General features: G+C 46.6%; 2 protein-coding genes across 2 annotated transcripts in view; both read right to left on the reverse strand.

Moving 5' to 3' along the window:
• BEND3 (BEN domain containing 3) overlaps positions 1 to 15271 on the reverse strand; it is a 35926-nt gene extending 20655 nt beyond the window's left edge. Inside the window, exon 1 of the mRNA XM_037520172.2 lies at positions 15193 to 15271. The gene's annotated coding sequence lies outside the window, so the exon portion shown is untranslated. The remainder of the gene's footprint in view (positions 1 to 15192) is intronic.
• A 3144-nt stretch (positions 15272 to 18415) lies between these two features.
• Positions 18416 to 27758, reverse strand: part of PDSS2 (decaprenyl diphosphate synthase subunit 2) — a 251369-nt gene continuing 242026 nt past the window's right edge. The window contains exon 8 of the mRNA XM_054699075.1: positions 18416 to 18966. Within this exon, the coding sequence (XP_054555050.1) occupies positions 18922 to 18966 (45 nt within the window). The 3' untranslated portion in view covers positions 18416 to 18921. The remainder of the gene's footprint in view (positions 18967 to 27758) is intronic.

Below are 27758 nucleotides of genomic sequence, written 5' to 3' on the forward strand. Positions count from 1 at the left end.
TAAATTTCTCTACCCATGAGAAATTCCTTCACCCTCCCCACCCTGGCTCTGGGTAATAGAAGGTTAAATCGACACTGCTCTGCAATATCATGGAAAATCACATCCTCTTATTCTTGTTTGCAGTTGCTCAGAAACAGCCAGGCCTCCGGTGCACCTGCTGGGTACAGTTTTCCAAGACTTTATGTGGGCAGATCGCATCTTAAAGCACTGATTGAGAGAGCCATTTACTGAGCAAGGGGAATGTTATTTGAGAAAATCAAGTTTTACAAAAACCCTAGTATGGGCAATGTCCTGTTTGTCCATGCTTTATAAACTTCAGTCACAAAATGAAAAGGCCAGCTAAGGATGAAAGCTGTGGATCTTTAGGATTCCAGGAGGGCCAGCAAGAAACATGCTTTCCTTGTTGATAGCCACTCTTAACAAGTGGATCCTGAGGACTTGCAATGTGGCCACTCCAAATGCAGACATGCTCTAACGGTAAATTACACTGGTCTGAGATAGCAAAAAGAACGTAAAGTATCTCACTAATTTTTAAACTGCTTACATACAGAAATTGTATAGATGTATAGGGCCAAGTAAAATATTAAAATTAATTTCATCTTTAAAAAAATATGGCTACTAGAAAATTTTTAATTACATATGTGGTTTGCATCATATTTTTGTTGGATGGGACTGGTTTAGTTCCTCTTTCAAAAGCCACAAGGAGAAAGAGGTACGGTGGGTTTTTTAAGCTCTCAAGCTCCACAAGATCTGGTCCAAAGACTTCTTTTCTGTGACAAAGAAATCAATGGAGAAGGGGTGGAGCCTGTGAGGGGGGAGACCTAGGCCCCCACAACTCCCACCACTCCCAGAATGGAACTGACATGATGTGTCCATGCAGTGTATCAGGTATAAATGGGGTGGTAACAACTGGAAAAGAATACCCATGACAGTCTCACTGCTGACACTGTTCCCACAACTGACTGAACCGCACGCAATTGCTGAGCTCCCACTTTAAGGATTAGAGGACATGAGAACCAGGATTATCTCTTTGAAAATGTTTATAAGGAAGAGGGAAGCCACCTACAAATCATTCACCAAATAGCCATGGAATATCAATAGGTATGGTCCCAGATTTAGACAGGTGAATAGTAGTGGGGGAGGGGGCAGTTAGAACTGGTGTTGAGGTGACCTGTGCACATGATAAAAAGTTCAAAATTCAGGCCTCCCTGGTGGCGCAAGGGGTTAAGCACAGCACTGTGGAGCTGTCCACAGCCTCTGCAGCTGAGTTCGACCCCTGGCCAGCCAAGGAGCTACCCACATGGAACAGCTGACCTCTCCTGTCTCGCCCACTGCTCCCCTCAGCAGTGTATTTCAGTCAGTCTGCCTGCTCTGTTCCCCACTCTGTCTCTGGTGAATGTTCTCATCCCCCACACCTCTGGCCTGTACTCCAGTTTTTGTATGCATAAATAAATAAATCTTTAAAAAAACAATTCACTACTAGCCACACTTACATGACATTGGTGATGTGAAGCACTATTTTCAGTGCATCACAATAACAATGACGGAAACAATTCTTTTTCATTCCTGAATTACTAATTTTCAGCGTGAGTAAGGTTTGAAACTGAGACTGCATTGAAAATAATTCCTACCTACCAAACTATCCCCTATCTGAAAGACAAAGCACACATGGTGATACTGAGGGAAAACATAGAAGACAACTTCAAGGGACAAATGGAACTATTTTACCAGAGGCAAATTTTAGCAAAAGTAAGTTCTATTGTATTCCAAGGACACAAACCTTGCATTTGCTACCATCATCTGACCAGGATGATCTGGAGAGAGGCATGGGCACCTGGGGGCTTCAGCACACTTTCCTTTCTGACAGGAAGGTTGGCCTTCCTGAACCCCAATTCCTGGTTTAGTCAGGGGCCTCTCAAGCCTCCTCGGGCTTCCCCTGGATGTCCACAGCTTGCCAACTGCCCTTGGAGACCCTGCCACACATAGTCCAGTCCCTTAAATCAAGAACAAAGGTGAGATGCAGCAGCCCAGAAGGGAAGAAATGAATAAGGGCCTCTGTGTGTGTGTGTGTGTGTGTGTGTGTGTGTGTGTGTGTGTGTGTGTGTGGGATGGGGGGGGGTGTTACACAGACAAATACATACTGGAGAGAAAAGGTGGGGAAGGGAGGAGACAATGGATGGTTTATTTGAAGGAAAAAAGCGCCATGATAGAAAAAGAAAATCCAAATATCCTTTGAAAGAAAACAGGAGTTGATAAAAAACAGCAGACAGACCACAAGCGCTGAGCAAGGACTGGATGGTTATCTAACATTATCCACCCCACCATATTTCTCTGGCGGGGCCGTCATATAATGAGCAGCATGGAGCGCAGAAGGCAGGCGCTGAATCCACCAAGGCTGATAGCCAGGGCCTGCCGTCAAGTGCTGGGCGTAGTCGCAGCTGGGAATGTCACTTGGTGAGCAGGAAGCATATTTTCTGAACTGCCACCATGTAACACTACAGCAGGCAATTTTGCACCTGAATTCTGAACACCCCCATGATTCTCATGTCAAAAAAGGATGACAAACACACACCTGAGCCACCTGCAGGTGGGAGGAAAGGCAGAGGGGCGGCTGGGCAGGCTCCCTGGAGTGAGGTGGGAGGGCCGGGCCACCAATTTCCCGGGCACTGAAGATGCCCAGAGTGCATCTGCTTTGGAAAACATTTCTGAATTCATTTATAGACTCGTGACAGATGCTAGATTAGCACAGAAGAAACCCAGAACACGGTACGGTGAGCCCCTTCCTTCCCAGCCAGCAGGCTCACTCACTGAGAAGGTGGGGAATTTCCCATTAGCGAAGCCTGGAAAACCCACAACTGCATCTGACTTAATGGTGCAGAGTGAGATGAGGGTCCTCGTTTACATCTGGAGTCCCTGCATGTGTGCCAGGTGCCAGGCTGGCCACTTCACGCTCCCCTCCCTCTTATCCTGAGCTATTTAAACCCCAAATTTACCAGAAGAAAGCACGGTATACACCTTAATTTGTGCAATTTTGTCAACTATACTTCAAATGATGCTGGAAAAGTTTTTTTTCTAATATTTTGATTATGGAAATAAAATAGCTGACTATTAGAAGGGAAAAAGGAGGGAACGGAGGGCAGGTTACTTGCCCATGTCACAGAGCTATTAAATAGCAGATCTAGGATTCAAACAGTCTGTGTGTGGCTCCCATCAGCCACCCGAGAGGAGAAACAACATTCTCCGGTTAGTTCTCAAAATACAGGTGCCAGTTTCCAGCCTTGGATCTCCCTGTCCAACAGCCGCTGGAACAGCCAAATCTCCTTTCATCTCAATGCAGTTACCTGGAAAACCAGTCTGCTTTCTGCTCATAAATAGACTCCACCCACAGTACAGAAGTTTCTAGGAGAGAGATGACTGGGTCACTCCCTAGTACCCTCGAGGTAGCGGGGGGGATGGGCATCATGTTGCTATCTCCACTTCCTGGTCCTTTGCCCACATGAAGATCACAGGGTTCCGACCTGGTGGACACTGAGTACCGGGATGCTGTGCATGCCACAGAAATTCCTTTCACTTACTTAACGACAGGTTCTGGAAGAGCTCCTGCCTGCACCCTCCTCTAGGCTGAGAGGATTACAATCTCCTTTGCCTGGTGGTATATGTACAATTTCTCATTTTAATCTTCTCCCCCTTTAAAACCCCACTTATTTCTCTTGCTACTTATCTCAAATTGGACTTCCATGAGTCCCTAAAAAAATCAGCTGTCTCAGGGGTGGTCCTTCCAGGTCTCTCAGATCTCCCAAACCCCCACAAACCCAAAAGAAGACTTAAACGAATTAAGGGGTGTCTGTCAAGCAGACCTGTGGTGTGTGCAATGAAAATACCGCAGGGTAACTCTCAGACAGGACCAATCTCCAGTGGCTCCCTAATAGTGAGAATGTTCTTTTTTTTTTTTTTAACCAAATAGCCTAGGATGCCTCAGGCAAAGTGACTGTCACAGGTATAGAAAGGTTTTAAATGTTGCAGAGCTTGCAGGAGTATATGTAATTTTATTTAAATGCCTACTAGTCTCTATTCTTCTGCCTAGAGGGAGATGGGCATTGTTCAGTTTTGCATGCTTGGCACATGGGTGAAGGAAGATCAGAATGTCATCCAAAAAGCCTTCAGTTTGCAAAATGCACAGAAAGGAGGACAATTGCAAACTTTCAGAAATAACAAGGTGGTTCAGCCCCTCAGATACCATGTTACAAAGGATGTGTTGCTTAAATTGGCTTCATAAATGCAAAGAGCAGCAGAGCTGGGGGCTACCTCTCCGCCACATGCTGAAGCAGGGCTGCACCTGGCTCAGGCGGGAGGAGATGCTGAAGAGTCTGTGAAGGAAGACAAAAGGCAGGCAGTGCAGGGGGAACCATCCACCTGGGCTTAGAAAGAGCCAATGCTAAGAGACGGCACACAGACATAAAAAGGCTGCAGAGCTTAACAAATTACAGGTCAGTTTATAATTTGGGAAGACGTGAAAATGTTTTATTTTCTCTTGACTAGGTAATGCATACACATGAAACAAAATTCAAAAGGCATAAAAGGATATTTGGTTAAGAGCCCACTGCCCTCCATGTTCCTCTCTTAAATAAAGGCAAGTGTGTTACTCTTGTGTATGAGAGATTCTGTGTCAGCGGTTCTCACGGAGTGTGATTCCCCACACAGTGGTGAGCCGCGGTGGAGTCGAGGGGCTTGAATGGACTGTGTCTCTCCAACTCTTGGAAGTGGCCCTGGAGTATTCACACCACAGTAAACGATACTTTTACAAAGAGTACTTTTTTTTTCTTTATGGAATCAGTGTACCAAGACCCTCCCAGGGGGTCCATGAACTGCTTTCATAATACCACCAGATGTTCTTGCCCCTTGCGGCCCTCACAGGTGCGGAGGAGAGCTACAGAGATGCCATCTCACAAAAGACCGAATACCCTGGCTGACGGGAAAGTTCAGTTGTCTTCCATTAAGTCAGGTACTGAAGAGGGTGGTAAAAATAAAATTCTTTTTGGAAAATTTTTGATGAAAAATAACGACATTAACCTGTAATTGATTATGGTTATTTTAAAATGAATTAAACTATTTCAGCATTTTTTCCAACTTAATTCTTCATGCAGTAAATACTGACAGATAAAACCCATGAAACAAAAGCTGGGGTCCTCAATAATTTTTGAGCATATAAAGGGATCCTGAGACTAAAAAAGTTTAAGATTCCAGTTCCCTTGTTTTCTCACTTAATGTATCATGGAAAGTTCTCTCTTTTTTTAGTTTGCATTCCCCAAAAACAAAATCTTGAGTCAAGGATTGGGAGGTGAAAGGAAGGGACTGAAAACATAAGCGTGTTAAAGGGCTTCTGGAGGGGAAAGTGTTGTAACAGGGTGGTCCCCAGGAAAGGGGGAAGTTCGAGGTTCCCTGCCCCACCCAAGGGAGGGTGGAGCTGAGCAGGGAGAGGAGAAGCTGCAGAGGAGACTGAGAAGGAAGGAAGCAGGATGGAGCCAGAAGGAGACCTGGAGGAGGCGCATGGAGCCTAGAGACACGTGAAGAAACTGCGCTTGTCTTTTGGTCGTGGACTGGGTGACACAGATGTGGGTGAGACCCGTGGAGAGGTGACCATGGCAGCTTTTATCTTGATGTTGATTTTGCTCTTTTCTTTCCGGGCTTGTCTGGTTGTTTCTGACCCTTTTCTGTGGGTCCCCACTGGAAGATGCTTTAGACTTGTGGCAGGCTTTGGGGCCTTGCTCTGGGCCAGTCCCATTTGGATGGAGTTTTACCCACGAGGGGATGGGTAACTTTGGGTTCTTGATTTAGAAACTAGACTCTTTGCCTTACCTGTATTGTTTCCTAGTTTTATTAAAGTTCCTTCCCATTAAAGTCTCATGTGTTTTGTGTTGATGCGGCAGATGGCAGAACCCATGTAGAATAGGCAGGTTTGCGGGGTTTGGGCTGCCCCTCTCCCTGTCCTATAACAGATTTGGCGTCCAACGTGATTTAGGACAGAGCCATCCATGGTTAGTCAGCCCCATGGGGAAATTGGGCTTCCCTATGGCACTGGCTACCATAAGCGCAAATGTGATTTTTGGTTTCTCTAGTGTGTTTGTTTCATATGTTTTGTGTTGATGCGGCGGATGGCAGAACCCATTTAGAATAGGCAGGTTTGCGGGGTTTGGGCTGCCTCTTTCTCCCTGTCCTATAACAGTGTCACCTGGCGAGCAGTGCTGAGGGGCTAGTGGAGGTGTCCAGTGGGCGTGGGGGTGCAGAAGGGCTGCCCAGCATGTAGGAGCAGCTCCTGAGCGGCAGGAGCCCGCAGCAGCATTCCCTTCTGACTCCTCCCCATGCTCAGCCAAGTGACCACACATGTGGTGCACCCTCAAGGGACTGGCTGAAAACAACCGCCTACACTAACCCAACAATCCTACGTTCTTCCCCTTCTACAAGTGAGGAGACTGAGGCATAACATTAAAGCCTTTATGGGTGTGGATCAGGGCTCAGGAAGGTTAGGAGCAGGCTGGAATCCTCTTGGGCAGAGTGGCCCTGACTCCCTGCCCTGTGCTTTGGGTCCACACACCCGGCTATGTGATATAGCTGTTGGTGCCTGAAAGGAAATTGTCCTCTGCAGGCTTCAACGGACCGTAGAACTGATGTACAAGGATGGAAACCAACACAGAGGCAGAGATGGGAATAAAGATGAAATCCTGGGAACTTCTATTGGAGGGGCAGATGGGTGAACACGGAGATAAAAGCAACAGGTCGGAAAAAGCAGTCAGACCCCAGGTTAAAGTCATTTCATTAGGGTTTCTATTACAGCTATAACTCACATCTAGGAACCCCAGGCTGCATGCCACAGCTGTGCAGGAGAGCGCCAATGGTGGAACTGTGTGATGTGGACACAAGTAAATTTAAACTCTAACATTTACCTACAAGCTTTTTGCATGGGGGAGGAGGAGAGATATGAAAGTAAATTCTAAGGAGAAAAGTTTTATTCAATAAGCAACTTTGTCAATCTTTAAATGGGCAGATCTTGAAGTTCCCTATCATTTTCAGCTTATAAAGACTTAAACCAAGCCTGTCGCTTAAGGAGTTTAATTCATCTGAAAACCTGTCACTTATGGAGTTTAACTCATCTGCAGTCACAGCAATGAGCAAAGGCCAGAAGGGCAAAGATCCCAGGCCAGAGGCTTTCCACTTGGCAGCTGGTCCTAAGTTAAGCACAAGCAGGAACTCTGGGGTCAGACTGCAATGGAAATACTGGTGCAGAGTAAGCCGTCCATAACTATTAGTTGTAATTAATTACTGATAAATCCCACAAAAAGCTGCAGAGAAAACCGACTGGATTCAGATCATCTTTGATGGCTTTTATTTCCATTATACAAAGCTGGGAAGTCAAGTTCTCCACATTTGCTCAACACATGACTTCAAAAACTCTACTGGGGCCCAAGGGATAAGTCTCAGCACTGTCACCACTATGATCTGAGTTCGATCCCCGGCCAGGGAGCTAACCCACATATGGCGCAACAGACCTTTCTTATCTTGCCCCTGCTCCTCCTAGCAGTGTGTTTCAATAAATCCACCTGTTCTGCTCCCCACTCTGTCTCTAGTGAATCCTCTCAGCCCTCGCACCTCTGGCTTGTACCCCAGTTCTTCTACGCAAAAATAAATAAATTTTTTTTTAAAACCCTCTATTGATAGAAAGAGTTGAACAATAAATTATGTGTAAATATTCCAAATCAGTTGTTCATTACAGCACTACCCAGTCAATAACAACATACTTCAAAGTTCACTGGGGATATCACAACTATGTAATTAAAAAATACCATATAGCAGCTGAAAGGAAATATGTAAGGTGTTAATTATCTCCAGTCAAGACGATTCTGGATTTTTTTCTTTACATTTTCCCCTACTTTCCAAATATTACAAGATGAGGATGTAATTCTTTGATAATAAGAAATAAGAAGCATAGTAATCTCTACTGTCCAGTCATGTTCTAAATTATATCTGTACATAATATAAGCTAAGAATGAAAAATCAAATCATTTAACTTTTAAATATTTAAAATTCCAATACTTCAAAAAACAATGTAACAACTGACACACTAATAAAGATCTTTCATTTCATCACTATCCCTGAATTACTGACTCTGAAAGGATTAAAAAAACCTCCCAGAGGGGGAAGCCATAAAAAAATTTCAGCTTACAAAACTACATGTGATCGACTTTGAACGCTAAGGAAATGTCATTTCCCAGTGGGTACATCAGAGAATCTATCCATTTATTTGCCTGACACTTGAAATGTTTTTCAAAAGGAATCAAATTCGAGGGGAGAAAAAACACACAACCCCAGAGCAAGATTTCTGGATCCATGCTGAGCACTAAGGCCCGGTGACTTAGCAGGTTTTGTGGCTGGCTGGGGGAAGTAATGAGCTGGTGAGAAAGATGAGCAATTCACTAGAGCAGACGCCCCCTCACTGGCTCTGGGTCCCGTGGATGACATGCCTGCTGCTTGTAGTCCCTTCTTCATGTTTGCTTGTGTCTGAGGGTCTGTCTGACCTGAAGCCCTCCTTCTCTGACTCCTCTCAACTGGACCAAACTGAGCCAAACTGGGCACATGGAGGCCGGCTCCCATGGCCCTGGCTCCAGAGCGAAGCAGCAGGAAGCAGTGAGGGAAGAGAGGGTAAGGCAATCTAGGGAGCTGAGAAGACGTCAGGCCACAGGAAAAGGGAGTGTGGTGACTGGTTAAAAGGCAGTAATAAAGGAAATTCTCACTAAAGGGATGAGATGCAAGATGACACAGCAATGTGAGGTGGGGGGGGGGGGGGAGAGGCGCACCTGCTATGGAGATTCCTGGGCAAAGTCCCTGGCCCTCATGGGGTCTGGACTCTTCCCTGAGGGTCCCATGGGTTTCCAAAGGAAAAGTTCTTCAGTGCTGCCCACAGTGGCTAGGAGTAACCCCGGGTGCCTCTCTATCAAGTTCTTGCAACGGAATCAGCAGCTGCTGAGTGAAGCCAGGCCAGACTCATCCGAGAGCAGTGCAGGCTAATCAGAGGAGCCAGTTTTGTGGCTGGTCCACACTAACACAGGACAAGCAGTAGGCCCCGAAATGGGAAGTACTCGGGCTTCCTGAAACCTCGAGGTTCAAATCCCAGTCAGCTGACTCAGGGTTCTGCAGCTACTAAATCGGAAACATCTACTAACTTAAAACTGACCACTGGGCTGAGATGCAGGTCAGGGAGGCCAGGCCCCTAGGACCACTTGCGGGCAAATCCTCCCCACCTTTCAAGTCCTGCTCACAGATGTATGAAGTGAGGCAACTCTCACTACCAGAAAGTCTCCCAGAGAACGTGAGCCCCACAGTAGGAATGTGACTGACACCCCCTGGGTAGGATGGCTGGGCAGAACCACCACCCACAAAGGTAAGGAGAGCAACTGAGCTTAGACCATTTTAAAGATGGTGTGAATAAGACATACTCCAGGATTTAAAAAGTTTAAAACCGAAACCTTACTTCATCCTTTTCACAATTGCCATGCCACATGATTTAATTTTGTGATACCTTAGTGCTAGTCACATTGATTTTCAAAATAAAACAAAAAGGTCAGTAGCTAACATTCATGTAGTGCTGGTTCCCTGATTGTTTTTTTTTTTTTTTTAACATGTTAACACACACAATCCTCACAAGAGCCCTCTATTTTGCAGAAAGAAAGTGCCAGGGTTGCCAGCAGTTGGTACTTCTCTTGGGAAGGTGGGAGAGAGGGTTGGGGGGGAGAGTTAGTGGGAGCTGGAGAGGCAGGAGAAAGGAGTGGGATGGTGCCTCCCTGGTGACGCAAAGGGTTAAGATGCAGCCTATGAAGCTCTCCGGGAGCTAACATGGCGCAGCAGGCCTCTCCTGACTCGCCCACTGCTCCCCTCAGCAGTGTATTTCAGTCAGTCTGCCTGTTCTGTTCCCCACTCTGTCTCTGGTGAATCCTCTCACCCCCACACCTCTGGCCTGTACTCCAGCTTTTGTACGCATAAATAAGTAAATCTTAAAAAAAAAAAAAAAAAAAAAAAAAAGAGCGTGATGGATTCTGAGTAATGGCCTCACTCCAGTCTTCCAAGAAGAGCTGCAACCAAGTGGGATATGGTAGGACATGGCCATGTCCAGCTTTGCTTTTCTTTTCCCAGTAGCACCCACTGCAGGTGAGGAACAAATCACTTGCACCAAGTCAGTAGGCCAAGTGGGTCCCCTAACAACCAAGGAGGGATAACTAATGAAGCTGATCTGATGTAGCCGATCTCGAAGAATTGTAATTCCCACTAAGCTTCAGAATTGGGTAGAACAGGGTAAAAACCCTGGCTCCACCTAGGTTTGGCTTCTAATACAGGGCAAGCTGCTCACCCATCCAAGCCTTGATTCTGTAACAGAGATGAACACACCACCTCAACTCAAGAGTTTTGTGAAATCTACACAGAAACTGCCTGGCACGTAGCACTCCATAAATGTTAACCTATTATAAAATACACTGCTGAGAGGAGCAGTGGGTGAGACAGGGGTTGCTCCACGGCCGGCGGGGATGGAACCCAGCACTGCAGAGGCTGCGGACAGCTTCACAGCGCTGCGCTCAACGGCCTGAGCCACCGGGGAGGCCCAAAAATTTTCTTCAAAGATTTTTAAAGTGCATTTTAATAGAGAATATTTTTTAAAAACCGCTTAGTAAATTTTCTTTCAAATGAAAGAAACAAACTGGAAGTGGGTGAAATCAAATGAAAAGCTTTCCCTAAGGACAGGAAGAATGTTCCCATGCCATCCTTCTTGCGGGGTCCGCCTCTACCAGAAGGACCAGGAGCCTCAGGGCTCTCGGAACTCAGCCCTCTTGGCAGTGGCATCTTGCCCGTGGGACTTGCAGGACATGTTTGCAATTTGTTTTTATTTTTAGGCACATCTGCAAATACGTTTCGAAAAATTCCAGTCTTGACAAAACCAGGGCAATTTTCCCCAGAGTTTCCAAAGCTGTAATTGTCGCTGCTTCCTTATTCAGTCAGAGCACAACCTCGTCTTCGGCATGTAGCAAAGCACAACCATGCACCCCTGGCCTGCCCACGACCTGGCAGCTTCCCCTCTGGACACTGTTTCCTGAATGTGGTGTCTTCCTCAACTAAGGGGCTCACTCTGTTACTAAGCACTCCCTAGTCACCTACAGGGCCACCTCCTCAGGCAGCAATAGTAGACTGAGTATAACTTTAACTTGGCATCCAGAAACTGAGGTCGCCGGGGAAAGGAGGGACAGCACATCCCAGCAGCACCCACAGGGCTAGACAATCGTAACTGATTTTCCTAGGCGGCAGATGCTGAATTTCCTCTGTACGTTCCATTTTTTCAATTGTACTGTCTTGTGACCACATTGGCTAGCTGGAGCTGGGCATTGCCTGGTGTAACTTACCCTCCTCGTCCCCCAACCTGATCCTTGGCTTTACTAGCTAGCTTCTCACTCAACCAATGGCACCCTGGATACAATAAAAGACCAGTAAGTGATTTACTCGATTGAGCGATCAATGCCCTTCGGTCAGTAATAGCCAAAAATCATACAAGAAGGTGGCTGTTACTAGAAAACAAAAAATTAAGAGGTCTGACTTCAAATAGACATGTTTCAAGGTGGTTTAAGGGTTGGGGAAGGGAGGGTCTCCCTGGTGGCGCAAGGGGTTAAGACTCAGCACTATGAAGCTAAAGGCAGAGTTTGATGGGGGGTGGGGGGGAGGGAGGCGGAGGCGGCCAGGGAGCTAACCCAGGTGGCACAGCAGGCCTCTCCAGTCCTGCCTGCTGCTCCCCTCAGAGGTGTTTTTCAGTCAGTCTGCCTCTTCTGCTCCCCACTCTGTCTCTGGTGAGCCCTCTCCCCACCCCTCGCTCACACCCCAGCTCTTGCATGCATAAATAAATTAAATCTTAAAAAAAAAAAAAAAAAACACACAACACAACAGTGGGGGAAGGCCCTTACCAGGTGAGAAAAACTTAGCTCTAAAACAACAGCTTATAAAGTCCAATCATTCAGACACTACCAGATCGGGCATTCACCACCAGTGGGTGCAACAGCCCCTTCTCCTATTTAACTCGATGAAGGCCTGACACGGGTCTGGAGCACCCTCAGCTTGGAGTGAGCAGGTCACATGTGGCAGCTAGTTCCATAAGCCACAAGGGTGCTGGGCTGAAATAACGATTTGCAAGAGGGAGTGGAGCATCAGAGGAGGAGAAGCACAACTGCCCACTCTGGAGGGAGCAAGAAATAGGGACATGAAGGGGATGCTCACAAGGCTTATCAAATACCCCTTTGAGGAGCATGTGAGTTTTTGTAACTTAATTACTTTTTAAAGCTATCACAGTAAAATTTACTTTCTGGGAGTGTTATACAGTTCAATGAAAGATAATTCCTGTATATACGGCTGTCACTACCATCAAAAGGAGCATATAGAGAGGTTGCAACACCCCAAAGATTAATTCTAGAAATAATTTTTCAACATTGACCTTGACTGATATGGACACAATGAATAAGGGTAACAAACATAACCCACCATTTGTCATCACAAGTGTCAGGGGGAAAAAAGCCACACCCAATCTCCAAATTATTTCCGCTGGTTGGCTAGCAAACTTCATGTGTTTCTACATTATAAAATTGTAACAGGGTGGTCCACCTCTCCCTGCCCTGTAAAAAAATGAGGCATGCATTCCCCCAAAATGTTTTATCACAGCATCAATACAATTCATAAAAGTAGGCTGTTTGGGCCTCCCCTGGTGGCGCAGCGGTTGAGCGCTGGGTTGCGAGGCTGCCCGCAGCCTCTGCAGCACCAGTTCCATCCCCGGCCACCGGCGGCGAGGGTCCCACAAATAAATAAATAAATAAATAAATGAATGAAAAAAAAAAAAAAAAAAAAAAAAAAAAAAGAAAGAAAAGGCAGGCTGTTTCTCTCCTTCTTGCTTCAGCTTTCTAGACATGTTTTAAAAAGGGACATCCCTGCAAGGAGATGAAATTTCCAATCAAACCCCTGTGAGAGTTGATTCCAATTTTCCTCTTCCTAATTAGGCATCCTGCTTTTCCTTTGCTCACATAAAGGATATTTATGAATCAAGAGGTGATCAAGGGGGAAAGATGTGTCGATGTTGCATATTTTGGAATACTAATTTCTTTTCCGCTAAGTTCTGATTGATCTAGTGTTACTCACGCTTGGTCTGCGGGTAGGGAAGGATTTATAAAACTGTTCTGCTAAATTATTTAAATGAGAAGATGGCCTCTCTGATAAAACCCACACTCCACGGCAGTAATTTTTATGCGCGATTTTAAGGGCTCCAGTTTTATCCAGGAATTTCGTTTCAAGGGCCATGCACACCACTAGCGGGAAGAGGCTGCGCTCACCCCACCTTTCTTCAGGAATCCAAGAGTTCGCCATTCATTTAGCAAGCATTTATCGAGCACCTACTAAGTTATCAGACACTGGGTTAGTGGCTGGGGATTAAAACAGAAGATACAGGGGCCTCCCCGGTGGCGCAGCGGTCGAGTGCTGGGTTGCGAAGCTGCCCGCAGCCTCTGCAGCACCGGTTCGATCCCCGGCTGCTCCCGACCACCGGAGGAGGGTTCCCACATGGCGCGCAGACCTCTCCTGCCGCCCGCTGCTCCCCTCAGCAGTGTACTTCGGTCCTTCTGCCTGCTCTGCTCCCCGCTCTGGCTCTGGTGAATTCTCTCACCCTCCCGCGCTTCTGACTGTACCCAGTGCTTGTATAAATAAATAAATCTTAAAAAAAAAAACACAAAAAGCTGAAGATACAAAATCTTGACAAAAGTCAGTACTGAGGGTGAAGGAAATGTTTGGCGTTATGAAACGCGAAACCAGGGGTGCGTGGTTAAAAAGCAAAACAACAGAAAAACTGAGAGTGAGGACTGGGGGGGGCTGTGGAAAACAAACGAATCTCTTCCACCCCCCCGCCCCCCTTAAACTCCGGTAGCTGAGGCCGAGTTCATTCCCTTGCCTCAGTTTCCAGCAGCCAGTTTCTGGCCCGCTCGTGTGTAGCCCGACAGCGCATTCAACGTTCACAAGTTACTTCTAGAAGGCGAAGTCCAGCCTTTCCGACTCTGAAGTGCTTATCCCGACTGTCCCGCCAATGCTTGCCCGGGTAGCCCCGGGGAGTTTTCAAATTCACCCAGTCAGGCCACCTGAGCCATCCAACTTTTCCCTCAGAAAAATCACCCCGCTCAGGACGATCCCTCTCGGCACACGAGGCCCGCCTCCCCGCCACGCCGAGGGCCAAGTCCGCGTGGGAAATCACGTTGGCCACAGCGCGCGGCCAGGGGCGGTCACGAGGCGCGGCGAGCGCCCCAGGCTGCGGCCCCGCGGCGGCCAGGAAGGCCGCGCGCCAGCTCGGGTGCACACCCAGGGCGCCGGGCCCGCCTCCAGCTCCCGGGCAGCGAGAACCGCGAACCGCGCCGTGGACGGCCGAGGCGGCGGCGCTGCTCCCCCTGGCGGCGGGGCCCGTCCCTGCCCGCTCCCGGCCGGGGCCGCCAGCGCCGCGGGCCTTCCTCGCCCCATTTGCAGCCTCGGGAGGCAGCGTCCCCCGAGCGGAGGTGCCTCGGGCCTCCGGCGCCCCGGCGCTCGGCATCTCCCTCCAGTCCCCGCCCCCTGCCCCTGCCCCGACAGCCCCTTCCACTCGCCCCTCCGTCCCCCGCCGCAGCCCGGCCGAGCGCGAGCTGCGAGCTCCGAGCCCCCCGCGGGCTCCGCGGAGCCTTCCGGCGGCCCCGACCGCTCCATCGCGGCACCCGGCGGGGGTGCGGGGCCGGCGCGCCGCGCGAGTGGGGCGAGCGGAGGCGGCGGCGCGGACCGTTCCACTCCGCGTCCCCCCCGCCCCGCGCGGCGCGCGTGCTCCCCGGAACGCCATGGAGCCGCGGCGTTCCGAGCGGGCACAAAGGGGCGCGCGGCACAATGGGCGCGGCGAGCCCGTGGGCGCCGGGCGCCCGCTCCGGCGGCCCGGCCCTGCGCGGAGGTGGGCGCTCCTCCCGGCGGGTGCGCTCCAAGCAGCCCCCCTCCGCGTCCCCTCCCCTGCGCCCGCCCCCACCCCGGCATGGATGTTGCAGCCTCTCTCCCGTCCGTCTGTCTGCCCCGGAGCCGCCGGCGCCGCCGCCACCGCGCGGCCGGCTGGATCCGCCCCGCACTTACCTGGGACACGAGTTCTGTACTTTGCAGAGCGGGCCCGCGCCGAGTTTGGGCGCCACGTGGGGAGGGGGGGCGGCGCGGGGCCGGGGAGTGGGGGCCGCGCGCGGAGGGCCTGGCCGGGGCGGCCCGGGGAGTGGCTGGGGGCGGCGGGCGGGCGCCGTGTATTTTCCCCTCTCTTTGTGTGTGTCCGTGCGCTGCGCTCTCGCGTGACGTGACGGGACTCAGTGTGTCATTTCCGCACAAGGACACAAGAGCCCCCGCTGCAGTGGAACCACAACCCCTCCGCCCCCACCCCCGCCCGCCCCTCCCCCTCAGCGGGGCACACGCGGGACCGGCAGCGGCGCTCGGGCGTGAACGGCCGCGGCGGGGAGCTGGGGCGCGCGCTCCGGGGACCCGGGCGGCCCGGCGCGCTCCCCCGGCGCCGCGCCGCTCCACGTGGGCCCGCGCCGCTGGCCGGGCGGGGGCGGCGGCCGCGCACCCACGGCGCGCGGGGCAGCGCCGGCCCGCGGAGCCCCCCGGCCCCGGCGTGCGCTCCTCGAGCGAGGCGTTTCTCGGAAACGTGCTTTTGCAGGGCCGAGGAGTTGGACCTGAAAAGCCTCTTTTTCTACTTTTTTCTGCGAGGGACGGCGGCGCGCGGGCGTCTCCTCCCCCGGCGCCCGCATTTTGGCCGCGTCGGCCGTGACCCTGGCCACCCCCTCCCTGCCGCGGGCGGCCGCTCGGAGGCGAACTCGGTACAAAGACATGGGGGCGCGCGGGGCCGGGGTGGCCCCTCCGGCCCGGCCATGGAGCCGGGCGGGCCGCGGGAGAGCGACCCGGGCGCTGGGAAACGCTGGCGCTGGCCACTCCCCCGGCGGGGTGGCCGCCCTCTGTTGTGCGCCTGGGCTGAAATCTGCCTTCTACTTGCAACTCGAAGTTTGGAGGTTTGAGGCTGCAGAAGCTCGACATTCGGAAGCGCGCGCGCTCGCTGACCCACATGCCCGAGAGAAACCCACGGGATATTTGCGCGCAGCGCTTAAAATAGAGAAAACTCGAGTCACCAACTCAGTAAAGGTCGATTCCTTCTTCTAACTCGTCACTGTAGACTACAAGTTGATAAAATATGAAACCTGCCCCAGGGGTGTTTTTCTCAAGTCCCAGGGGCTTAAGGAGGTGGTGTGTGGGGGGTCAGGAGAGCCAACAGTTAAAACTCTCTTGCGTTTCAGGCAAATAATGGGAATGCAATCTTTTTAAAATTCTTTACTTTGCCGATCTTAAGAAAGTATAAAAAGAAAAATGCAAATGATCCCATCTGCTGCTCACAGCTGACTGGCTGCCAGGGCGGACCATGTGGCCCAGCCCCGCGCGGTCAGTGAATAGGTAGAATAGATTTTAAAAAGGAGGCATATGCTGGCTCCTCGCTGCCCAGGCGCTGGGAGGGTTTGAATTAACGTATAGTTTTAGATTGCCATAGCTTCCTACAAACTACTCCAATTCGGGATTTCAGCAGTTTTGCAGGGTCCTTCCCTTTTCGAGTGTAAAACCAAAAGGCACAGGGCTATCTAGGACCTTGGAAGCACTACTTGGAACGTTCTCGAACTGTATTTGGAAAGCTGATTTTAAGAAGTCAGTACTAATTGCTATGCAAAAATTGCCAGCCTCCGGGAGAATCCAGCCTCGCATCCAGGAGGGGGGGGGGGTTGTGCTTTAATAAAAGAATCCATACGTGCTCAGTGTCATTCAAAACAGGATGATGAAAAGAATGGCTGCCGAGATAGCAGCCCTTCAAATTCAAAAGACTTGAGTCACTCTATCTACATTTAAAATAGGGCGGAGGGAGGAAAGGAGGAGGATCGCTTGGGGGGAAAATGGTTAATTTATACATTCCCAGGAGACAGAATGGAGGCTTTTCGATTTCTGCCGGGAACTTGACTTTTACTCTTGCACATTAAATAACACGTAAGATACTGTACATCACTTGCCTTAGTTAACAGATACAGCAAGTTTTAGCCTTCAATTTAATGTGACAGTTATAATTAGAATTTTAAAAGTATAAATTGTGTTTCATTCGCTCAGTTTTCTAGGATTTCCCAGTAGAAAAGTTAGGAAGAGTTGAGAGCAGTTCAACTCACTTTGCATTTTAAAAGCACTTTGCTGAAGTGATTTAAAAATGTAAAATGACCTTGTTAAATTTTTACAAAGAGGACTGGTTGAAATGTTTATTGTAAAGGGATATATCTTTAGTCCAAGGCTCACTGTAACAATTCGAGTATTTAAGAAGAAATGAAATGAAACAATAGAAATTAACATGTCTATTTTCATGTTTAAAAACCAAACATTTTGTCAAATATAATAATAAATGGCACCTGAGGCAAGCAGCATGCTTAACTGACAAAGCTGATTTTCAAAACATTTCTCTTAGGAAATTACAAACTGACCTTGTGTATGATTGTCAATTATGTGTCTTAACTTGCACAATGGGATCTACAGAAAAAAAGTAAGCCATTCCAAATAAGTTATTATCTGATATAAATGGAAGCCATTGTTATCTATGAAAGGAAACTCCCTGTATTCAAGTGATTTTGTACCTTTAAATGAGTTTCTTGTATTTTTTAATGAGGAAGGGGAAGATGAAAAATGCATTGGGGATAGTTGTATTTTAGTTGTATTTTGGAGTCTTTTAAAAAAAATAGTTCTGAAGGTGTTTTGGATAAAAATAATGCTTTATGAGAAAATATGAATAAACAGATGGAGAGAAGAACAAGTTAGGAGAAACACAATTCCTGCCCAATACAGCTGTAAGTCAGTAGGAGTCACTGTTCATGGTTCATAAGGATGTATACAAAGACCTGAATAAAATAACAACATATGTTTTAGAGGTCTATTTGATTGGAAATCGCTTAATTTGAAGTACGTTTTTCAATATTTCAAATTAGAGCTGCTGCAACTGATCTAGACTCATTTTCGAATCTACCAGAGTAAAAAGCAGAGCAGGGATGGGATATTAGCTAGTTGGCCAGAAAAAGGACTCACATGAAACACTAACTGTAAATACTCAAATGGAAAATTGCACTACATTTAATAGAATAAGGTATACAGCACATATATAGTGGATACACACAATGTCTATGTATATAACTAAGGGTGGCAGGCAGACAGATATTAGGTTTCAGATGTTTTTTAATTGTTAAATTAAAAAAAGGTTTTTAAAGGTTTTTATCGTGGCTAAAATATATCTATAGTTGCCAAGACAATATTTAGTAGGACTTTTTTTTCAGTAGTTAAATCTTAAAACAACACAACAGATTTCACTGTTACTTGTGAGACATTTCCACTTTACTTCTTGCCTGCTGGATATATAATTTTGCCAAGACTTCAACTTCAAACAGAAGTAGCTGGCAGATCCAGATTCTGTGAATACTCATAACAGAAAAAGGGGAAAGAGAGGGGAGCAGATATTGACTTTATTAAATAGAACCCACAGAGAGACACACCTTGCTAAAGAAATTGTAAAACTGACTTTTGTTTGGGGAAACTGGGATCTCACGCTTTAGTTTAACCCCTTGTGTGTTGGGTGGTAGGAGGGGCTGGGTACCAACTTTTAGAATCAGGAATAGGAAAATGACACACCATGACCCAATGTGAAAAAAAAAGTTTGGAAAAGCTGTAGAGCATGTGTGTTGGGCAGTTTTTCTTATGTGTAGAACTGTTTAATAATTTATAGCAGCTTGAGATTTTAAGCACCCAACACAGTCATTAGGATCTGATTTTAGCTGAGTATCTGGCTTGCACAACAGGATTCTGCAAAGAAAAAAAAAATATTAGGGCGAGTGAAATTGCTGCCTCCCACTCAGTTTCAAACCCTTGAGAAAACAAATGCCAATCTGAACTGCAGCTCATTCTTGAGCCCCGAGTGCTGGCTGGAGGCATTGCAGCCACTAGCGTCCCCACACCCAGAGGGGCGCCCAAGGGCCTGTAATCAGGAGTCCCCACACTGATCACATAGCTGCAGTGACAGGCAGGAAATAAGCAGCAAGCGCAGTCCCATCACTTTTGAAAAAGAAAAGGAAGACATATACTGCTCTGGTAATTGACAGGATTTTAAGAAATTATTTTAAATTGTGGATCAGAAGACTTGAAATGATAGTATAAATAACTATTTTAGTATATACTGTTATATTAGTGTATATTATATATTAGCATATATGGTATATATTAGTCTTATATTAACTAATTATATATAATTAATTATTATATATTATACACATAATATGTATAGTCCTGTTTGACTTGCCTAAAATGTTTTCTGTTAAATGAAACATTTCATAGAAATGAACTTGAGATACAGTGATTTCACATCTAGGATTCCATTCTGGAGAAATACTCAACCAGACTACATCAATAAGTATGTTCACTGTAGGATTGTTCATGACAGTAAAAAAGTTGGAGAGAACTTGGAAAGCGTTAAGAAATACTATGTAGGCTTTAGAAAGAGAGAAGATACACTTTTTATGAATACAAAGGTGTTAGGTAGTTAGATAATTGAGAGGAGAAAACGGGGAATGATTTTTAAAATCATCGTGGGGCCTCTCCAGTGGCACAGCAGGTTGAGCGCAGCTCTGTGAAGCTGTCCTCAGCCTCTGCAATGCTGGTTCCACTCCCGCCGACCAGGAAGTTACCCACATGGTGCGGCAGTCCTCTCCTGTCTCGCCAGCTGTTCCCCTCAGCAGTGTTTTTGGTCATTTGGCTCCCAGCTCTGTCTCTGGTGAATTCCCTCGCCCTCTGGCGCCTCTGGGCTGTACCCCAGCTATTGTATAAATAAATAAATCTTAACAACAACAACAACAACAACAAAAAAAAAAAAACGGTTTAAAATCATCCTGGCAGATAGCTGCCCCTAATTAGCATTGTGGCTTTGGGGGGCGGGGAGGGAGATCGTGCAAGGGGATTACAGCCATGACAGTTCTGACTCCTGCCAAAGGACTAAAACACCCCTCTTTGACCAAAGGGCAGGGTGGACCATGGACCTGAATTGGAAGTATAAGCTTTTTGAAAAATAACATTTGCCACTCTAAAATGTCTTTTTAGCATAAGGATCATTTAATAAAAGGTGCTCAGAAACCTGGGTGGAGGTTGCACTTTTGTAAGAAATATTTACATATATAAGGGAAAAATCTTAATTTGCAAAGGTTTATCCCTGCTGTACCTGAAAGACCTAATCTAGAGAAATCATCAACCTAAATCTGTTTAATAGTCACACCTTTGTTTACTGTGTCTTTCCTGGCAATCTCCATAACTGACCTCCCCCTATCCCAACATCCTTTGCTTTAGTTGAAGTTATTTGAAGAAGTGATGCAAGCCATTTTGGTGAGTTATTCAGTTGTACTGGTGTTAACGGGTCTCTCTAATGTCTATAAGAAGCATATGTGTTATTAAACTTTATTTTGTTCTTTTCCTCTTGTCAATCTGCTGATCTGATCATTTGCTAGCCTAGAAGAACCAGAGGGAAGAGGGAAATTACCCCCCACAATTTGGTTACAAAGGTGGGATGACATTGGTGGATAGTGTCCCCTTCTGAAGGCCACCATGGACAAAATCTGATGACATGACAAAAGAAGGCAAAAAAATTGTTAACCATGTCAACTTCCTTGTTCTCTATCTTCAGTGTTTAGTGGAAATAAGAAGTGGTGACATTTTCTCTCTAATAAATTTAAGATCCGCAAGCAAAAATTATTGGTTAAAATAGTTCTTGGAGCATAATGACTCTTGGTTCTGTGTATTTTTGGTTTTTCAGGGCTTTTTAACCTTAGTATAGATACACTGGGTTGGTATTTTCCTCCCAGAGAAGTTCTGTGTTTTCCTTGCCACTGTCATAATGGAGGGGGAAACATGGATAAAGACTTGCTAAGGAAATCCTGGAGGACAGAATCTCCTGAGTTTAGTGTAGATGAGTCAAAGCTCTTCAAAGTACTCAAAAGCTGTTAGAGTACTTACCATCTCAAAGAAGTCTCTTAATGACAGGAACAGTTAGGCATAGGATGGATTAGATTGGCATTAGGCCCACCTGACAACCTTAAAGTTTTGTGTAACAGGTGTACTATCACAAAACACAACACCCAATCTTGAGGCACATCCCTCTTAGTTATCAGACTGACCCCAAGATCTTTGTTTTTGTTTTGTTTTGTTTTTTCTTTTTTTAAAGATATATTTATTTATACAAGCACTGGGTACAGTCAGAAGCGTGGGAGGGTGAGAGAATTTACCAGAGCCAGAGCAGGGAGCAGAACAGGTAGAAGAACAGAAGTACACTGCTGAGGGGAGCAGCGGGCGGCAGGAGAGGTCTGCGCCATGTGGGACCCTCGCCAGCAGGCAGGGATCAAACCGGAGCTGTAGAGGCCGCGGGCAGCTTCGCAACCCAGCCCTCAACCGCTGAGGTTGAGGCCCTGACCCCAAGATCTAAAGCTATTAATGTACATTAAGTTTTTTCCCTTTGTCTTGTTTTGTGCCTTAGCAGCTTGACTTTTAGGTGACCTCTTTGGTTTCCACCATTCAGGAATGTGATGTGATGCCTCATAGCTGCCAGTCAAAAATTGATGGGAATCTGAATCCTGTGTTCCCAAAACCACCTTTTGTGTCTATTCTGTAGAGCATTTTTACTTTTTTCAATTTCAGGTTTTTACCATCAGTCTCTCTGATCTTGTAACCAGAAGATGCATGTACCTGGACACATTAGATAGGCTGCAGAACAGGCCACAGATCCTAGTTTAGGGAATATAAATAGGTGAACCCATTCTGTTCAAATGGGTAGGGAGTGAGGGGCACCTTATTCCCTGCTTTGGAACAGCTGTTTGTTTTTTTTTTTTTAAAAAAAAAAGCTGGGCCCCTCATAGTTACCATCTCTTTTTTTTGGGGAGGGGGGTGATTTTTCTGGATCTCTGCACTCTTTGTTTATTGGTTTGAGACATTATTTGGATTATTAAGATCTTATGGTCAGCTGAATGACTATTTCAATTGGAAAAACTTCTAAAATAGAAAATTTTGGAGAGCTCCTTAATCTGAATGTCTGTTGGTACCCATAGAAAGATCAGACTGAAAAGGACCACGGTTGAATGGTTTATAGAGTTTTTTTTTTTTGGTGGGAACCTCGCTGGTGGTGGGGGATAGAACTGGCGCTGCAGAGGCTACGGGCAGCCTCGCAACCCAGCCTTCAACCGCTGCGCCACCAGGGGAGGCCCTGGTTTATAGAGATTTTTAAAGAGACACTGCCTAAAACCCTGAAGTTCTAGAGTCTTCTCTAGAAGAAAGAGTCTTTTTTTTTTTTTTCCCAGTCTTAAATTGGAAATCTCCCAAATATGAAAGTATATTTAAGGAAAAATAGTTAGGTGGGCAGATCAGACTCATATTCAGTCTGCAAGTCAAATTCTTTGTCCTTGTCTTAGCAAGCAAGTCTTTACAAGTGTGCTCTAGAACAATTCAAAGTCTACCCATCTTTATCATCCTAAAACCTCCCTATTCATCCCAGATATTTTTAAAATTCGGGCCCCAGGAAAAAATAGTCTGTCTTTTTAGTGCAAAATTCTACCCCAATCTTAGGACCTTAGAGTCATTTTTTGAAATGCAAATTTAAGACATTTCTTATCAGAAAGGGGGGGAGGAACTGTTATCCAGCAGAGTGGGATGTACCCTAGGACACCAAACCTGTCCACTCTAAATGGGTTCTGCCATCTGCTGCATCAAGACAAAACATATTCTAGTGCATATGACCTTCAATGCAAAGGGACTTTAATACAATTAGTGTTCAATAAAGAGAAGGGGAAGAATAGATAAAATAGTTTTCACATGAAACACCCCAAGCTACCCATCCTCTTGTGAATAAATGCCCAGCCAAACAATGTTGACCCAAAGCAGACCCAAAGAGGCCTGAAACCTTTCCACAAGTCTAAGGCATCTCCTGATGGGGACCCACAGGAAAGGGACAGAAGTGGGCAGACAATTCTGGAAGAAAAAGAGCAAAATCAAAATCAAGATAAAAAGTTGCCATTGTTAACCTCCCCACAGGTCTCTCACCCATGTCTCTGTCCAAAGTGTTTCCTTCCATGTCACTCACGTCCCTGGTAAAAGTCCAAGGCTGAGAAGCAAGCGTAGCTTCTTCACATGTGCTCCAAGTGCCTCCTCTAGGTCTCCTTTTTATTCTCCAGCTTCTCCCAATCTCCTCTCCAGCTTCTCTTCCTCCCTGCCCAGCTTCCCCCTTCCTTGGGTGGTGCAGGGAACACGGAACCTCCCCTTATCCCAGGGGGCCACCCTGTTATAGACCTATTTGGGAATTAGACTAATGAAAATTCTTGTGTCTTCACAAATATTTCTAAAAGAATTTAGCCATCTGAGCAAATAAACAACTTTTTCCATTTACAAGAAAAATTTCAGATGCAACTGTTGCTTCATAAACCAGTGTGTCTTATGTTGTATCTGACTTGTGGCTACAATTTTAAATGACAGCTGCAAGATCTCTGTGTCTGTCTCCCCATATATGTTATGTTGTTCTATCTCTGGGGAGGCTGACAATGGCAGCCTTTATTTATCTTGACTTGTATTTTGAATTTCCTCTTTTCCTTCCAGACCTTCTTCTGTCTCTTTCCAATGGATCCCCATCAGAAGGTGCCTTAGGCTTGTGGCAAGTTTTAGGGTCTCAGCAGTCCTGACTTGGGCCAACCCTATTTAGCTGGGCATTTACCCGCAAAGGAATGGGTAATTTTGGGTGTTTAATTGGAAACTATTTTAACTATATTCTTTCTCTTCTCTCTATCACACACTAATTTTATTAAAGTTCCTTTCCTTTGAAGGTCATATGCACTAGAGCATGTTTTATCTTGATGCAGCAGATAGTAGAACCCATTTAGAGCAGGCAGGTTTGGGGGCCCCAGAGGGCCCCTTATCTTGCCCTGTAACATCTTTAATTGGCTTATAGTAAGTGCTTATATAAGTTATTTACAAGCTCAGAAATATAATAGAAACTAAATCAAAATGTTTTTCAAGCTTATCTGATATAAGAAAATCGTGGGCAATAAAAACTAGGTTTGTTGTTTGAATTAAAATGGGCACATATTTAGAACTAGATGTAAATAGGATATGAATTCTTAAGTGAATGTTTAGCAATAGTTATATTTGGAAGGTTTTTATAGTCTAGATGTAAGAGGAACAGTAAGGAGCAAACTTTGAGCCAGTGAATGACATCCTGAAAAAACTCCACCCCCCAAGCGGTAGTGATATTGCTCCACCAATGAGATCACAGGCACTGAAGACTATAACTCTCAGCATGCTAAAAACCTGACTTCCTGGATGGGGAGAGGGCATTGGGACCCAGGAGCCAAGTCAAGCAGCCATGCTTAGCTTACTCTTGCTTTGCCTTGTACCCTGGTATCTCAGCTCAGACAACATTATTGGGAGGAAGAGTAGGCCAATTAACCTCTCTTTCTGTCTATCTCTGTCTTTCTCTTCTCCCTCTTCACATTCCCCTTGTAAATAAAATTTTCTTTATTTCTCTCTGTATGTTTGCTTTTGGGTTTTGTCCCCAGTTTTTAAGCATCCAAAATATGCAGGTAATAACTCACAACACAGATCACCCCTGTTTTCCCCTGACATTGCTCTGTAACAAAGAAGAGAGCAGAACAAAATTATTAGCAAAAGAATGGGAAGGATTGTTTCAGGCCAGATAACTTTACTAATGCTGATTGGAAAATCCTGGACTGACTAAATTGGGATTATTCCATTTCTGGGAGGAGCTGAAAGTGTAATCTGTTAGGTATTAAGTCTTGGTGGAGCTTAACATAGATGACTCCCAACTTGGACCTGTTCTTTCTTTTTAACACTTGTTAAATAGTTTCCCAAGTCTCCCTTAAAGCTCTGCTAAGTTAAAAGATGACAATTCATTGAATATCTAGATTATTTCCAAATTAGTTTGATTTCTGGATTCTTTTTTTTTTTTACATAGGAGAACTGGGGTGTAGGCCAGAGGTGCCGGGGGTGAGAGGACTCACCAGAGACAGAGTGGGGAGCAGAGCAGGCAGATTTTGCTGAAATACACTGCTGAGGGGAGCAGCAGACCAGACAGGAGAGGTCTGCTGCGCCATGTGTGGGTTAGCTCCCTGAAGGGGGATCAAACTCAGGTCCTAGTGGTGATATCGCTGAGACTTAACCCCTATGCTACCAAGGAAGGCCCCTGGATTCTTATTATTATAGAGAATAATTAGTATTTGGGATCTATAAATGAACATATCTTGTGCCTCATTGAAAAACTGTGCTATGAAGGACTCCCTGGTAATGCAGGGGTTGAGACACAACCTATGAAGCTGTCCACAGCCATTGCAGCACAAGTTTGATCCCGGCCGGCCAGGGAGCTACCCACATGGCGCAGCAGACCTCTCCTGTCTCACCCGCTGTTCCCCTCAGCAGTGTATTTCAGTCCATCTCCCTGTTCTGTTTCCCGCTCTATCTCTGGTGAATCCTCTCACCACCCCCCCACACCTTTGGCCTGTACCCCAGCCCTTGTATGCATAAATAAATAAATCTTTAAAAAGAAAAACTGTTTATAAGAAAATATATGCTTCCATTTTTTTATTTTAAAGATTTATTTTTATTTACACATTTTCCCCAAGAACTGGGATATAGGCCTGAGGTGTGGGGGGAGAGAGGATTCAACAGAGACAAAACGGGGAGCAAAACAGGCAGATCTACTAACACACACTGCTGAGGGGAGCAGTGGGCGAGACAGGAGGTGTGTGCTGAGCCAAGTAGGTTAGCTCCCTGGCAGGGGATCGAGCTCATGTTGTAGTGGCTGGTAATAGCTTGATAGTGCGGAGACTTTAACCCCTGCACCACTAGGGAGGCCCCAAGAAAATATGTTTCTAATAGTTACAACATATATTTGTACATCTTCCAATCCATAAAATGAGTGCTCCCAATTGCTTTCTTCTTAGTTTTCACTAGAAATTAAAGTTTCTAAAGGTTAAGAATTTTAGTTGGGGCCTCCCTGGTGGCACAAGAGGTTAAGACACAATCTATGGGGCCTCCCCGGTGGCACAGCGGTTGAGCGCTGGGTTGCGAAGCTGCCTGCAGCCTCTGCGGTGCTGGTTCGATCCCCGGCTGCTCCCCGGCCACCGGAGGAGGGTCCCACATGGCGCGCAGACCTCTCCTGCCGCCCGCTGCTCCCCTCAGCAGTGTACTTCGGTCCTTCTGCCTGCTCTGCTCCCCGCTCTGGCTCTGGTGAATTCTCTCACCCTCCCGCGCTTCTGACTGTACCCAGTGCTTGTATAAAAAAAAAAAAAAAAAAAGACACAATCTATGAAGCTCTCCGCAGCTTCTGCAGCACAAGTTTGATCCCAGGCCGGCCAGGGAGCAACCCACATGGTGCAGCAGACACTCTCCTGACTTGCCCGCTGCTCTCCTCAGCAGTGTATTTCAGTCAATCTGTTCTGTTCCCCATTCTGTCTCTGGTGAATCCTCTCACCCCCTACACCTCTGGCCTGTACCCTAGTTCTTGTATGCATAAATAAATAAACCTTTAAAAAAAAGAATTTTAGTTAATGTGAGATATTTTCCGACACTGAGTGTTCCTTTACCCTGCTACAGATGAGATGAAATACAGAGCCATCACTATGGCCTAATGACCTAAAGTTGCCAGGAGTGGCTAGAAGTCATATAGGACTTAAACAGGCTTAAACAGAAAATAGAGGAAATTCAGACAGTGCCCCAAAGTAAATACAGCACTTGACTACCGAATTCATTCAATCTTCAGAAATGTCAACCTACTATCTGTATATGTTTAAGGCTTTCCTTAGAATCATGACCTGAGACATAGTAGATTCCAGCTGCCTGATTCACTAATAAGGAAATTGAGGTAAAAAAACAAGGGTGTTTTGCCCAAGGCGTACTGGCCTCTGGATCAGTATCAGAGTTCTCTTTCTAGATTATTACTACCAAGGGTCAAAGAGGTTAAAAAAAAAAAAAAATCAAAGTCCAACAAAGAATAAAACACACCAAGTTTGGGGTTCACATAGTTGTCTTCATTTAAATTAGCAGTCCAGCCCACTGCACTGGGGGCTGAGATGGGAGCGGTGGGTGGTCACTGGCGGCTGCACAGGGACAAGACCAGCCTTTCCTGAGTGGCTTGGGGCCAGCCCTGCTCAGTAGAAGGACTCTGAAGTGAACCATGACAACCCCATACAACTGACTCGCCTCTTTGAAAAACTCTACATGCTGAGTGGTATTTTCCTTTCCTAGGGTTGCTGTACAAAGTACTAATAACTGAAAGTCTTAAAACTTCAGGAAATTCTGGGGCCTCCCCTGGTGGCTCAGCGGTTGAGTGCTGGGCTGCGAAGCTGCCTGCAGCCTCTGTAGCACCGGTTCGACCCCCGGCTGCCAGTGAGGGTCCCACATGATGTGACAGACCTCTCCTGTCACGGCCGCTGCTCCCCTCAGCAGTGTATTTCCGTCGGTCTGCCTGTTCTGTTCTGCTCTGGCTCTGGTGAATTCTCTCACCCCACCCTCCCACGCTTCTGACTGTACTCAGTACTTGTATAAATACATAAATAAAATCT

This window comes from Talpa occidentalis, unplaced genomic scaffold (assembly GCF_014898055.3).
Source record: "Talpa occidentalis isolate TD23 unplaced genomic scaffold, MPIMG_talOcc4v2.1 talOcc4.2, whole genome shotgun sequence".
Taxonomy (NCBI): domain Eukaryota; kingdom Metazoa; phylum Chordata; class Mammalia; order Eulipotyphla; family Talpidae; genus Talpa; species Talpa occidentalis.